The sequence below is a fragment of the Acanthisitta chloris genome, unplaced genomic scaffold (genome assembly GCF_000695815.1).
Source record: "Acanthisitta chloris isolate BGI_N310 unplaced genomic scaffold, ASM69581v1 scaffold30363, whole genome shotgun sequence".
Lineage (NCBI taxonomy): Eukaryota > Metazoa > Chordata > Aves > Passeriformes > Acanthisittidae > Acanthisitta > Acanthisitta chloris.
This window is the reverse complement of record NW_008665885.1, coordinates 10194-23657: the sequence shown is the minus strand read 5'-3', so window position 1 is coordinate 23657 and position 13464 is coordinate 10194. Positions and strand designations below refer to the sequence as shown.

At 43.1% G+C, this 13464-nt stretch overlaps 1 protein-coding gene across 1 annotated transcript; it reads left to right on the top strand.

Annotated features, from left to right (window-relative positions):
• Window positions 1-5045: 5045 nt before the first annotated feature.
• Window positions 5046-10829, top strand: ZC3H12B (zinc finger CCCH-type containing 12B). Its single transcript, XM_009071925.1, has 5 exons — window positions 5046-5671; window positions 7600-7739; window positions 8440-8674; window positions 8760-8866; window positions 9412-10829. Exons 1-5 carry the CDS (start codon window positions 5061-5063, stop codon window positions 10827-10829), a joined length of 2511 nt encoding a protein of 836 aa, XP_009070173.1. The 5' UTR covers window positions 5046-5060.
• The last annotated feature ends 2635 nt before the right edge of the window (window positions 10830-13464 follow it).

The following is a 13464-nucleotide window of genomic DNA, read 5'->3' as shown; positions in this document are numbered from 1 at the left end:
AAGAAATCCTTTCCTTTTCTGAACTGGTCTGGGAAATGTATCAGGTGATATGCTGGCAGATTGGGAATCGAAGTGTGTGTGTTTACACATATGGGCACGTCTATCTGTGTATGTTCACGTGTGTGTTCGCGTGGTGGGTTTTTCCATTGCTGTTCAGCGTGCAGAAGACACATGTAGGCACAACAAGATACAGAAGATCAGGAAGGTAAAGCTTAGTGGTATTTCTAAAGTCATTTCTAGTTCCATATGTTCTGGTCTATGAATTCCTCAGTTTCAGTCCTCTCTGCGCAGCTGAACCTTTTCTGCCATTACAAGTGTTCCCTCAGCGTTTGTCAAGGAAGAATCTTCCCTTCAGGACTGACTGGGTGGTAACGATTACACTTACCTTAACTCATGAGTCAGCACTCACAATCTTCCTGTGCCCTTTGCCTCTAACAGAGGAATGCTCAGTCACATTCCTTATTGTTCTCCTCCAGAGGTGGTTAAGGGAGGGCACAAGACAGGTGGAGAGACAGAAATGGCAAACTTGTTTTTCTTTTACAATACTACACCCGATTTGACTGAAAGGAGGAAGCTTCTACTGACCATACCCAGCAGATTTGTTTTTCAGTTGCTGCTTCAATATTAATTTAAGGACAAGGTGCTCACTGCTGGTATAAACCGCTAGTACTTTACTTTAGGTTTAATGTACAATAGTGTTTTATTTCGGAGAAGTCAGAGTGAGTAGAAAAAGTAAAGTATTTTTTTTTAATATTGTTCTGAGTTTCGCTTGATAAAAGACTGTACAATTTTAGGCCTTTGATCTGTATAAATTTAAGGTTTTTCTGTTTATCAGAGTCAGTGTTGAGACTTCCCAGGAATGTGTTAAGGCTGACATTGCATAGTAAGGTATGAAAAAATCCACTAAGTGAAATCCAAATGCTGTCATTTACATGGCTCTGGTTGCCAAGAGGTTGAGAAGTCTGATCTGCCGTTTGAACGCTGCTGTTAGAAATGCTGTGTGACTTGATGTGTCTTTTGTGAATACTGACTCTGAGTGTCTATAGACGTGTAAATCAGCTGCAGGGCTGTGCCCAGATCCTTCATTCAGACCTTCTCTAGTTTGTTAGACTAAAAAGTTTAAGAAGTATTTGAACATGTGTTCATTTTAAGCATCCTTTTGAGCGAGGATTCCTCACTCCTCAGCGAGCAAAGTGCTCTAAGTGGTGTTAGTGACAGGTGTTTGTATCAAAAAGCAGCTGGTTTTAATGCCTGATACACTTTTTTCCTTCACTGAGTAACTTGTATGTATTTTGGACTTTTAATGGACTCTAGATCAGATTAATACACTGTACATCTGTCACTGATTGATGCTTACGTGAGCGTTGTTTGCTGAGTACGAAAGCTCTGAGGACAGCCTTAGTAAAACTTTGAAATACAGGTTTGAACTGTGGCTGCAAACTTGGAATACTGTACTTGTATAAAAAGGTCACATTTTGGGGTCACTTTACTTCCCAAATGACAACTTAAATCAGAAGATGTTCCAAAAAGCCTATTTTACCACGGTAGATAAAAATGAAATCTGCTAAGCTACCACCTTTGTTACATGCTCACATTCATTCTAAGTTCAGAAACCAAACTGGTGAAGTGATTAATTCCTGTTGAACCACACCATCTGTACTATTGTGGTATGCATGATTAGGATATGCATGTGCAAACTGCAGTGTATCCCTGTTAGCTCTGTTTAAAATCATGATAAATATGAAAATCTAGTGGCTCCAGGTGTATATACACACAGGCAAAGTGCTTCAAATCTCCAATTCTGCCTTTTTATTAGGGACAGGAGATAATTGTCTGTGAAGTCATGCAGCACAACTCTTCCAATTTTTTTAATCCATTCTGAAATAACAAAGTGTTAATTTTAGAATATTTCTCTGCTTTTCTTCAGTTGTGAGTCTGCCCCAGCAGATCCATACCACCTGAGAGTATCATTAGATTGAGAAAAACCTCCCATTTTTGTTTGTGACTCATACACTTTGTCAGCCTTAAGCACTTTCCCAGGAGATAAAACAGCTTCACTACCTCAGGAATTATTCAGAGTGGCAAGCAGCAATGTGTAATACCTGTGTGGCTCCTGAGACAGGAATACAGCAGGATGGTTATGTCTTTAGTGCCATGACACTGGTGTGAAGTTCTGTCTTTTTAGTCATGAGCCCTGTAGAAATGTCATTTTCCAAATCGAGGGCTTATCCAAAACCCAGGGCTGTCTGTGAACCCTGAACTGCTCTTGCTTTATGTCATCTGACAGTAACTGCTGCCTAGTAAATACTGTTTTGTCATATTCCTGAAGATGTGTGCAATGCATTTTGGTGGTTGTTGGTTTGTTGGGGGATTTGTGTGTGTGCTGCAGGCTCAAATTGTAAAATGGCAATTAATCATGTTAGGGAAGTTTTAAAAATCACAAGAACATGCTTGGGAAGTGCTTTAGAGTAGCCACTGGTCTGCGCTGTGGCACAGTACAATGCTGATCATCCTATTGATCCTAGTCTCTGAATGCTGAATCATTTTTAAAGGCTTCTCTTTGTCTCTACTTACTTATTGTTTCCATGGCTTTAGACTGTTAATTTGCACTAATCTGTATGTGTGTAGCAAGGAAGTTGTCAGTTTTTGTCATTAGGCTTATACACTGTCTACACTCTAATCCCGAGGCATAGTTGTAGTAGATCTCCATAGTATACCACCCGTGCCAGTTGTTTAGCTGTGGAGGTTATAGACTGGGCTTCATTCCCTCGTGCACTGCAGAACAAGTAACTTGGGATGATACTGTGTTCACCCAGTTTCTGTCGTCCATGTTGTTATGATTTGGTTGCTCTTACTGCCTGAACTAGCTCTGTGAGAACTGGTTTGGATATACGTCTTTGTGTACTTGGTCAGCTTCTGATCACATAGAACCAGCCTCAGTAATCAAAGACTTGGCTGTTGTTCAGAATCTTCAGCACCTTCTTTCAGAAAGGTGCCTCTTCCTCCTGTACAGAGGAGCATGGTAACAATAAGGTAGTGAGATGAAGAGCGAAGAGAGACACCTTCGTCTTTGTCATCCAGAGAGGGTCGGGATGAGGTCACTGGCACTCCTTGTGTTTGCAGGATTATGTGCTCAGCCTTCCTAACAGCTGGAACTGGGGGGGTGCAGCTGCTTGGGGCTTTCTGAACAGAAACCACAGGTATTTGGTATGGTATATGGCATGCATTTGAGAAGTGATATTTCAGAGTCTATCAGCAGCATGGGAAGGTGGAAACAATGCTAGGACCTACAGTGTGCTTTGCAATTCTTTATTAGAATGCTCTTCTTGTAGCTACACTAGGCACAACTTTTCCTAGCAAGGCAAATTCCAATACTTGTTTTTAGTCCCTAGTTTTGGCATTACTGTACTTCAAGACTTAGCTGCTCTACATCGAGTGAGTATTTCTCCTGTTATTTGCTGTTTCCACAGGCCACAGTTGTTAAATAAGAGCCACTGAGGTCTCCTGGGGAGACAGGAACTGGATTTTTAAAAAGCTTTTGAATGAAATCATACTGGGTAATGTCCTGCATATATATAGTTCATGTGCTTGGCTGAGTGTTTATGCTCTTTTGTCTTCTTTAAATGTTTGCTCATAGCCTGAAGGAATGTGAGAGATGTGAGAGGAGATGAAAAGGTGCATGAAAGAGAGAAATTTGTTGTTACGCGAGTGACTGACAATCCTCCCAAAACCATGAGCTATATGTCTGTCTACTTATTTACTGCTCTTTGCATGCACGAGGAGCTTATTAGGAAACTACATCTTTGGCCAATCTTGGCTTCAGTGCCAAAATGGTGCCTCTTGCCAAGTCACAAAAATTTCTACAGGAATCCTGGGAAAGAATCTTCCATACACAACAGCTTATACCTACAGCATTTGTCAGGACAATAACATAATTGCCAAAAGCAAGATCTATCAGAATTATAAAACAATCACCAAAAGAAGTTGTTTCTTCAAGACTATTACGTTGTTGTCTCTGTCCTTCACACTGGATCCTGCTTTCTCAACCTGCTGCTTTACAGAGGAGAGGAAAGTGGCACTTGCAGCTGTCTGCAATTAGGCCTCCAGCCAATTACTTTGGTAGTCATTTTCCTTCAATCACCTGCATTTATAGCGAGGTCTAGTTTGCTATTTTATCTGAAACATGTGCAATTCCTTTTAAAATCTATTTTCCAAAGGCTCTGTGATGTCAGTTAAGCCCTTCACAGGTTACTCAGACCTCTCACTAGAGTTCCCTGAGCAAGTACTGTTCCAGTATGAGACAGGAGTTATGATTTCTGTCCTGACTATGGCTTTCTGACAAAATGAAGTAATATCCATCCTTGATTTTGGAATTTTCAGTGCAGTAAGTGCAGTAGAAAGAGCACAAGGTGATCATCTTTGTCCTTCTTGTTGTTGACCTTTGCCTGTCTAGCAGCCAGCAATAAACTTTGGTTCTAGTAGTAAACCCTTACTGAGAGAGGCTGAAACTGTGTTGGATTTTGTGTGTCCTGGAATTTTGCAGAGCTGTTGCTCATGCAGACAGACGGTTCCTGCAGTAGAAGACAGGTTTGTAGTGGAAGTAGTGGGTCACCCCTTTCTGTTTGGTAATCTTTAAATGCTACTGAGATAATGCATTAATTCCAGATGTTAGTTTATTGTGTGGGAAGTGTAATTGTTTTTTTGGTAGGTAGGTAGAGTAACTGGGGAAGGGAGTTTAATTTGTGCTTGCAGAGACAAGCAATGCAATGCTTTCTGATACCGTTTTACATAGCAATGCGAACGAGTAGGGACCTCTGCTGACCTGCAAATAAAGCCATTGCCCTTGAGAATTTTGCAGAATTGCTCAAAACCTAATTTTTGATCTTTTCTTCATAGGAACTTCATGTTGGTGTTGTTTATGCCAGGACATAGCAAGCCAGGCAAATTACCTCCAGCCTCGTGTAAACTTTTAACTGGCCAACATGATGCAACGGAGTATGAATTCCAGGTGGCTTTGGAAATGAAAGAGAACTGAGCTCTCTGGCTGGAAGCTGAACGTGATGACGGCCTGGTCTGTGGTAAGGAAGCTGAAAATGGAGAAGAGGCACTCCAGAGAAGACAGAAATGTGGAACAAGAGGCTGGGGAATGCAGTGCTGAGTCTGAGGAATGGACGAGCTCAGAAAGTGAACCTGAGCAACCATACTTCCGAAGCAGCTGTATCAGCACTCAGTGGAGAGAGAAGGAGGTTTCCACTAAGCCACATCGGCCGCTCTGCCGGTCCCCTTGCTTGGATCGCCCCAGTTTTTCACAGAGCAGTATCACACAAGACTTGAAGCTAGATGAATGCAAAACAAATTTGGACAAGGAATACCAAGCTAAAATGGATTTTGCTTTAAAGCTTGGGTATGCAGGAGATCAGATCCAGGCGGTACTGAACAAACTGGGAGCAGACGCACTCATCAATGACATTCTAGCAGAGCTCGTGAGACTTGGCAACAAAAGTGAATCAGAGGGACAAAGCACTGCTAGCAGTACCACTAGTGCTCTGGTGCCAAGAGGCCCTTGCCCAAAGGAAATTGCTAGCCCTGAATTGTCACTGGAAGATGAAGTTGTGGATAACAGTGATAACTTGAGGCCAGTTGTCATTGATGGAAGCAATGTCGCTATGAGGTGGGTCTTCCTGTCACAACTTCTGACAGTCGTAAGTCACTGCAATATTTGTGGCAAAAATTGATACTGTTGGAAAGTCATTTTAAGTCATGTACACTGTTACACTGATAATACATCAGTGTTATTTGTTCTTTAGTCTAGGCTTTTAAAAATGCCATTACTCCTTTCCTGTGTAATCATATTCCAGAACTCATCTGCTTCTCCTAACCCTGAGCTCTCTCCTCGAGTGTTTGGTGCCAGCAGCCTGCCTGTAGTGTGCATTTGTGTGCATGGGCTTAAGGTTTTGAAGTCCTTGAACAATGTTGAAAATTGTTTCTGAACATGAAAGAAAAGTCACCAAATAGGGAAGGCAAACTTGGTTCTTTTTAAAATGGCGTGCAGTGTCTGCTGCCGGTGTGCAGAGATCTGCGTGGTGTTTGAGCTCCTGCTGGTGGAGCCTGTTCAGGATTCACAGCAATTCAGCTGTGTCAGTGCAGGGATGATGCATGAGCTAAACCTGCTGACTTGCACAGCTGTAGTGCCTATGGTGCTTGTCATCTCAGACGTGTGTACATGGATACTTGGCTGCTTAGGTCAGCACGAACCCAAGAAATACCTGTCCCGTGCCACTTTTGGCCATACCTGTAGAGTGTACAGTTCAGTTAGCCAGTGGTTTGTGTGTCATTGGCAAAGCTTGACTTCTATGGGGGAATTGTTGAAACAGTCTGTTTAGTGGTCAGTGATACGAAGAGCTCTTTGGGGAGTGCTCGCACGATAGATTTCTGTTAGTGTCAGCCTTCTGCTTGAGGAGAGTTTGTGATGCGAATTACTGTTTTTTTCAATGCATTAAGAAAGTTCAGATTGCCACAGGTATATTGAGTACTCTCAAGTTTTGAAATACATAAACCCTTTAAATTCTATAGCAATGTTTTATCCACAGGATTTTCCAGTGCCAGGCTGTGGTTACGTCAGTCCAAAAGATGGTTCTGTAACGCAGCATCTCCAAAACTGGATTTAACCTTCTTATTTTCTTTTTCTTTCTGTGCCTGTTGAATTCGCAGTCACTGCATTGCTTGAGTTACTCCTGAGCGTGATGTGGCGGCAACTGGAGAAAGAGGGGGTGTACTCTTGTTCTTGCCTAGCTGAAGTCTGGTGCTTTATTAATAGAATCGTAGACTCTGTCAGGTTGTAAGGGACCCACAGGGAGCATCGAGTCCAGCTCATAAAATGCATGTGCCTCTGAAAATTGAAAAGCATATTGAATTTTGTGAAATCTGAAATTCAAAGACAATTATTTAGCAACATTGTGGCTTCTGTATGAATGACTGAAGCTGTGAGGATCTAGAGCATGCTGGTGTCAGATCTGTCTGCCTTTGGGAGCTCTGGCCCGGGAAGACGTGCGTCATGCTGTGCTCCTGTGGTCGGGGGCATCAGTCTGCAGTGGTAACAGCAACAGCGACTCTGGAGTGAAATGCTGAACGATAATTCATCGAATACTGCTCAAGACACTTGTGATCAGCTGGCAGTGTCATAATCATGCAACATCTGCTCTGCAGACTGAGAATAGCTGAGCAGTGCAAGGGTTGTATGCGTCTCATGCTTAAAAGTACTACAGTTATTGATGATGCAAGTAGAGATTGAATAAGATTGATAGTTAACCTTCTCCTTGGTTTCTATCAAACTGTTAAGAATTTCTTTTTTCCTTTGCAGAAACTTCTTAGACCTCTAAAAATTAGCCCCCTTTGTCTGGGTTGTTTGCTGTTGTAGAGATCCTGTGTGCTTCAGAAAGGAATTTTTGGTGGGATGAGACTTGAGCAGCTTTGACACGATTATTTCTACCCTATTAAGAGGGAAAAAAAATCTAATATAAATAAAACCACCACAACAAAACCCAAAAGCAAATAGTAACTTTTGTCCTTGCTGTTTCTAAAATTTTGCGTGTTCTTCAGCCATGGGAACAAAGAAGGGTTTTCCTGCCGAGGAATTCAGCTGGCTGTTGATTGGTTTCTGGAAAAGGGACATAAAGATATCACTGTGTTTGTACCTGCATGGAGAAAAGAACAGTCTCGACCTGATGCACCAATTACAGGTAACATCAAGATTTTCTCTGTCACCTTTCTGGGGAGCACCACACCCTGGGCTGTGGATGTGATGTTCCCTCTGATGTTGCACTCAAGTGTTTGTTTGAAAACATCAGTTTCAGTGGTGAGGAAACAAGCATTTGAGTATCTGCAGGTGTAAACAATGCTGTGCATGTTGTAAAATCACTGGGTCATTTCAACACTTTTGAGAGGCAGGAGTCAACATTTTGCCCTTGGAAAACACTGTTAAGCATAAAGGAACTGAGTCTTAACTTGCTGTGTAGTATTAAGTAAGTGGTATCAGGCCAGGGACTCAGTAGGATTATCTTGAGCGGTGAAGAGGCTGCACGTGTTTTGTCCCAGAGACAGCTGCTTAGGTTTTACTCTAGGCTAACAGAAGGCTCTTGTGACACAGTAACTGCTGAGTTCTTGCTGTGTTCGGGAAGACTCAGGCAAGGTGCACGGCCGCTTACAGAGCAGTGCAGTGGTTGTGAAGTTTGAATGTTGAATATTTGCTTGGTGCTTTGAAAGCTCAGGAATACAGTGGCTCTCTGTGTCCAGGTGTTGTTTAATCATAGTGGGCACTGTATAGCAGTATAATTGCAAAGTGCTTTGTCATGGAGGAGGGCACAAATTTCCATGTTCCAAAGGCTGCATCTCATTCTTTGGAGGTGTTTCTAAAGCTGCTCAACTGAAATTGTTTTACAGATCAAGAAATCTTACGTAAATTGGAGAAAGAAAAAATACTTGTTTTCACCCCATCTCGAAGAGTCCAGGGAAGAAGAGTGGTTTGCTATGACGATCGATTCATAGTGAAACTTGCTTTCGACTCAGATGGCATCATTGTGTCCAACGACAACTACCGGGACCTGCAGAATGAGAAACCAGAGTGGAAGAAGTTCATCGAGGAGCGGCTGCTAATGTACTCCTTTGTGAATGACAAGTATGGGTTTTCTTCTGAAGCAAGGGGATTTGCTAGTTCAGCGTCCTCTGCAGAAACTGGTCACATTTCATTTCTGTCCCCTTAGGTTTATGCCTCCTGATGATCCTTTGGGACGCCATGGGCCAAGCCTTGAAAACTTCTTAAGGAAAAGGCCAGTTATTCCTGAACACAAGAAACAACCGTGTCCGTATGGTAAGTGCCCGAGTCAGACTGATTTGTTGCATTTAAAGGTGGGTGAAGCAAACAATTAACATCCTGTCATTACTGGAGCAGGAAGAGGTGCCACTTTTCACACTGCTATCCAGGCACTTAGATCCATTTTTATACCATTCATACATGTATTTATAAAAACAATGTAGCAGAAAGTTAAGGATTACTAGGTATACCCTGTGGACAATACAGCTTTTTGCTACTTTATTCTGGCTTGTATTCAAGGGAGGAGATTCATAGTTGTACAAACTGTGTTAAAGTTGGTTTGGTTTATATAGCTCTGAGTATGTTGTCAGTGTTGCAGTCATGAGCCAGTAGGAAGGAACATGGTCTGTCTGGCCTTGGGTGCAGTGGTATGCATGGATACAGGCAGCAGAGTCTGTGTACACCAGATGTATAATTACTCCTTGGGGGAGTTGATACAGAAATGCTATTAAGAACTGGTGAAAGATATAAAGAAAAAAGGTAGCAGCTGGTGGTATTGATGAGTTTTTGGTTTATTTAACCTGAAAACACTTTTCTTGCAGGTAAAAAGTGCACCTATGGGCACAAATGTAAATATTACCACCCAGAACGTGCAAACCAGCCTCAAAGGTCAGTAGCGGATGAGCTTCGAATAAGTGCCAAATTATCTGCTGTGAAAACTATGAGTGAGGGAGCCTTGGCCAAATGTGGCACAGGGCCATCCAGGTCCAAAGGAGAAATCAGTTCTGAAGTGAAACGCATTGCCCCAAAACGTCAGTCAGATCCAAGCATTAGGTCAGTAGCTGTGGAGCCTGAGGAAAAGTTATCAGTAGCCCGGAAGTCCGAGGCCAGCTCTGTGCCGTCTCTGGTTTCTGCACTGAGTGTACCAACGCTCCCTCCACCAAAAAGCCATGCAGCTGGTGCATTAAATACGCGTTCTGCAAGCAGTCCGGTGCCAGGTTCCTCGCAGTTCATGCATCAGAAATCCTCACTGGAGCATATGTCCAGTGTGCAATATCCTCCTATACTAGTCACCAATAGCCATGGCACCTCGGTTAGCTATACTGACCAGTATCCCAAATACGAGTCGTTGGGGGACCATGGCTATTACTCCTTACTCAGTGATTTCTCCAACTTGAGCATAAGTAGTGTCCGTAACTCAGATTATTATGGGGCTGATATGGACCAGGGGATGTATTCTAGAAACTCAAGCCCCTGTCCTGACAATTGCTTAAGCCATACAAGTAATGATTCTTATTCCTCTTACAATGACTTGTATCTGGGTGTAGCAGATGCCAGTCCAGAAGACAATGTGAAGAGCCACAGACTGCCATCGCAAAATCGTCTTCAGCCTTTTCCCCATGGTTACCATGAAGCCTTAAATAGAGTTCAGAGTTACGGAACTGAAGAGCCTAAGCAATCCCTTCGCAAACAGTCAGTTTCCCACTTAGGCCTGCATGCCCAGCATCCAGTTGTTGGAGCACGGTCCAGTTGTCCAGAATACCCTGTGCCTCAGAATGTTCACCCCTCAGCTGCACAGCCAAGCCGTGCCTTGGTCATGACGAGGATGGACAGCATTTCTGACTCACGGCTTTACGAAAGCAACCCCACACGGCAGAGGAGACCTCCGCTGTGCCGGGAGCAGCACGCCAGCTGGGACCCGCTGCCCTGTGCCTCAGACTCCTACCCCTGCCACTCCTACCCACTCAGCAACAGCCTCATGCAGCCGTGCTACGAGCCCGTCATGGTGCGGAGCATGCCCGAGAAGATGGAGCAGCTCTGGAGGAGTCCTTGGATCGGGATATGTGGTGAGCCACGGGAGCCTCATATCATCCCGGAACATCAGTATCAGACATACAAGAACCTCTGCAATATTTTCCCTCCAGGCATCGTTCTTTCTGTGATGGAGAAGAATCCACACATGACAGATGCACAGCAGCTGGCAGCTATGATTGTTGCTAAATTAAGAACAGGGCGTTGAAGCAGTGCAGCCTCTTTCGGATGTGAAACGGCAGCACGTAGGGCCCTGAGGGAAACTTACTGGCGGGAAGGGGCCAACCCCTTGTAATTATTTTCTACTTAGACAGTATAAAGTTCTGTACACAGTCAAATGTATCTGTATATATGCTGAGGCACTATATAAAACTTGATTGTATTGCAGATTTTAAGATTTTAAATACCAGGATTTTTAATAGTATTTTATAGGAAATGCATACCTTGCTGCATGGATAGCTCATCAAGACCTAGAACGTCACATCCAGCGTCTCAAAGCTGTTCCTACAAAACTAGGGTTGGCAATTATATTGCATGTATTAATGTACATCTGCAGTTTGCTTATGAATGCCTGATCGGCCTCCAGAAATGTTCTGTACACACCCAGGTGGGTTTCAGCTTTGCCATTTGGCATCGCCCATTTTGGCACCTCAAACACTGAAGGAAAAGCAAATTTGGTAAAAATGAAAACACTCAGCATGTAAAAGAACAAACTGGTTTCAGGTTTTGAGTGTCAGTATGGTTGCTGGTACTTAAATTTCAGAGTCTGAGTGTCTCATTGTGCAGCAGGAGCCAAACACATCACTGAACGAGGACCAGACCGTGAAGCAGTGAGAAGGCGTGAGTGCCATGCAGTGACCTAAAAGTTTAACTGTAGCCTCTCTCCTCAGAGCTGCCTCTCAAACCTGCAGTAAGCAGCTGCTGGTTCACAGGACTAGACAAGCTGAAAGCAAATTGTCACTTTTATGCAAACTGGGTTACTTGACCTGAAGCAGCAAAGCCTCGGTGTGAACATGGAGGTTCCTCAGTAAGTACAGCCCTTGCTCTGGGAGCAGGGACGTGTTTGAGTGGGCCTGGCACCGGGTGGCTGTACAGAACCCTCGAGGTGGAGTGGGGGGAAGGCTGCGTCTGGAAAAGAGATGCTCCAGTCTGGGTTTGTGGCAAAGCTGTCCTGGTGTTTGCTCTCCAGGTCCACGCAAAGGTGTGCATTTGCCTCATGAAGGCTTTAGAGTTCCTGTTTGAACAGGTGAGATAATTGTGTGGCATTGCTTGCGCAACTGGTACCTTGCTCAGGGTGGGAACCTTTGTAGCTAAATGTCTCCAAAAGAGGCGTTTCTTGGTTTTTTTAAGCTGCACTGACTGGACGCCCTTTTTCAGCCACTGTATATTTCAGCATTTTGAACCATGACTAACTCGACATGTCTCGAGCTAGGATTTGTTGACTTCTACTGTAGTTTTTTTCATGAAAGTTGAGAAGGCCTGGTTTATGGCCTTTTGTTTCTTCATGAGAAGGTGTGACACTGCCTAAATGTTTCTTACTGTGAAACACACAGAACGTGAGGCTGCAGTCAGGGTTGTTTCTGGTGTTTTGATAATGGCTTGCATGCTGCTTTCTAGTTATCTGTTTGTCTGAGAAACAAAGGTTATCATTTCCTCCAGTTGTGTTGCTGTAGTGGTTGGTTTGATTCAAAACACTTCGTGGGCTCTTTATCATGGGCAAAATATGTTCTCATCCTATTAAAAAAACCCAACAAACAAAACCACCACCGAGCCACAATCATGGTGCAACTACAGTTGACTTGCTGACCTTTGGTAACTGTATCATTTCGCACAGGGTAAATAATCCTGTGTGGGTACAGGTGATGTATATAATGACCATGTCATTATGGATTGAAACGAGGTGACTTAAAGAGGATTCTGTATTTACACTTGGCGTCTAAAAATAACTTGAGTTTTAATTAGTTGGCTGTTCTCTCTATTAACAGGGAAAAATTAATCTGTAGACACTTAATAGTTGGGGGAAGCAGATTTGACCAGTTTTCAAAAGCATTTCATATTTTTAATTTGCAGTCAGTTCTTACTCTCTTCTCTTGTATGGTCTGAGCAGCTGAGAGCAATGCCTCAAATAACCAGAAATGACCTTTTGTTTGTTGATACAAATTGTATCTCTTTTTCTTGATTGTATAAAAACTATGTATAAACCAATAATCTCTAGGTTAGCTTCAGTATTACACTCTCACCACAACGTTTGTGACACTGTGTGTCACAGGGAAGTAGCCCATGAGTAACTATGGAGCTTTTTTATTTCAATGGGCACTTGTAGTTTATAGACAAACAGGGACAACTTTTCAGAACCAGGTTGTGTGCACAGACACTGCGTGCACATCTCCAGGTGTTACATAGCTATCTTCGTCTGTTTACTGAGCAGATCCATCCTTGCACTAGCCTTTATGTAGAGATGTTGCTGTTAGCTCATCTGCATGTGTGTACAACGCACCAGCACCGGCTGCAGGCCCCGCTTTACCCTGCCAGCTTAACTCACAAGTTACTGAGCTAAAATGAAAGTTTATTCTGCACTCATGTTTTCCATCCTGCATGGAATTCAATATCTGTATGCAGAGAAATGTTGGTTCCGTTTTTCCCACTGAAAGATAAGCTATTTTAAGAGAGGTTTTAGGTGTTTCTGATGTTTTCTAACGTGGAAAAGCGAGTAGAGATTTCTGTTTGGAGTGTTGGGTGGTCACAGAGATACCCATTTCTGTAGGATTTGTCTGGTCATCTTAATTTTCACTAACTTTTGTCTTACTGAGAGAATAATTCCTTCCTAAACACTGGGAATGCTG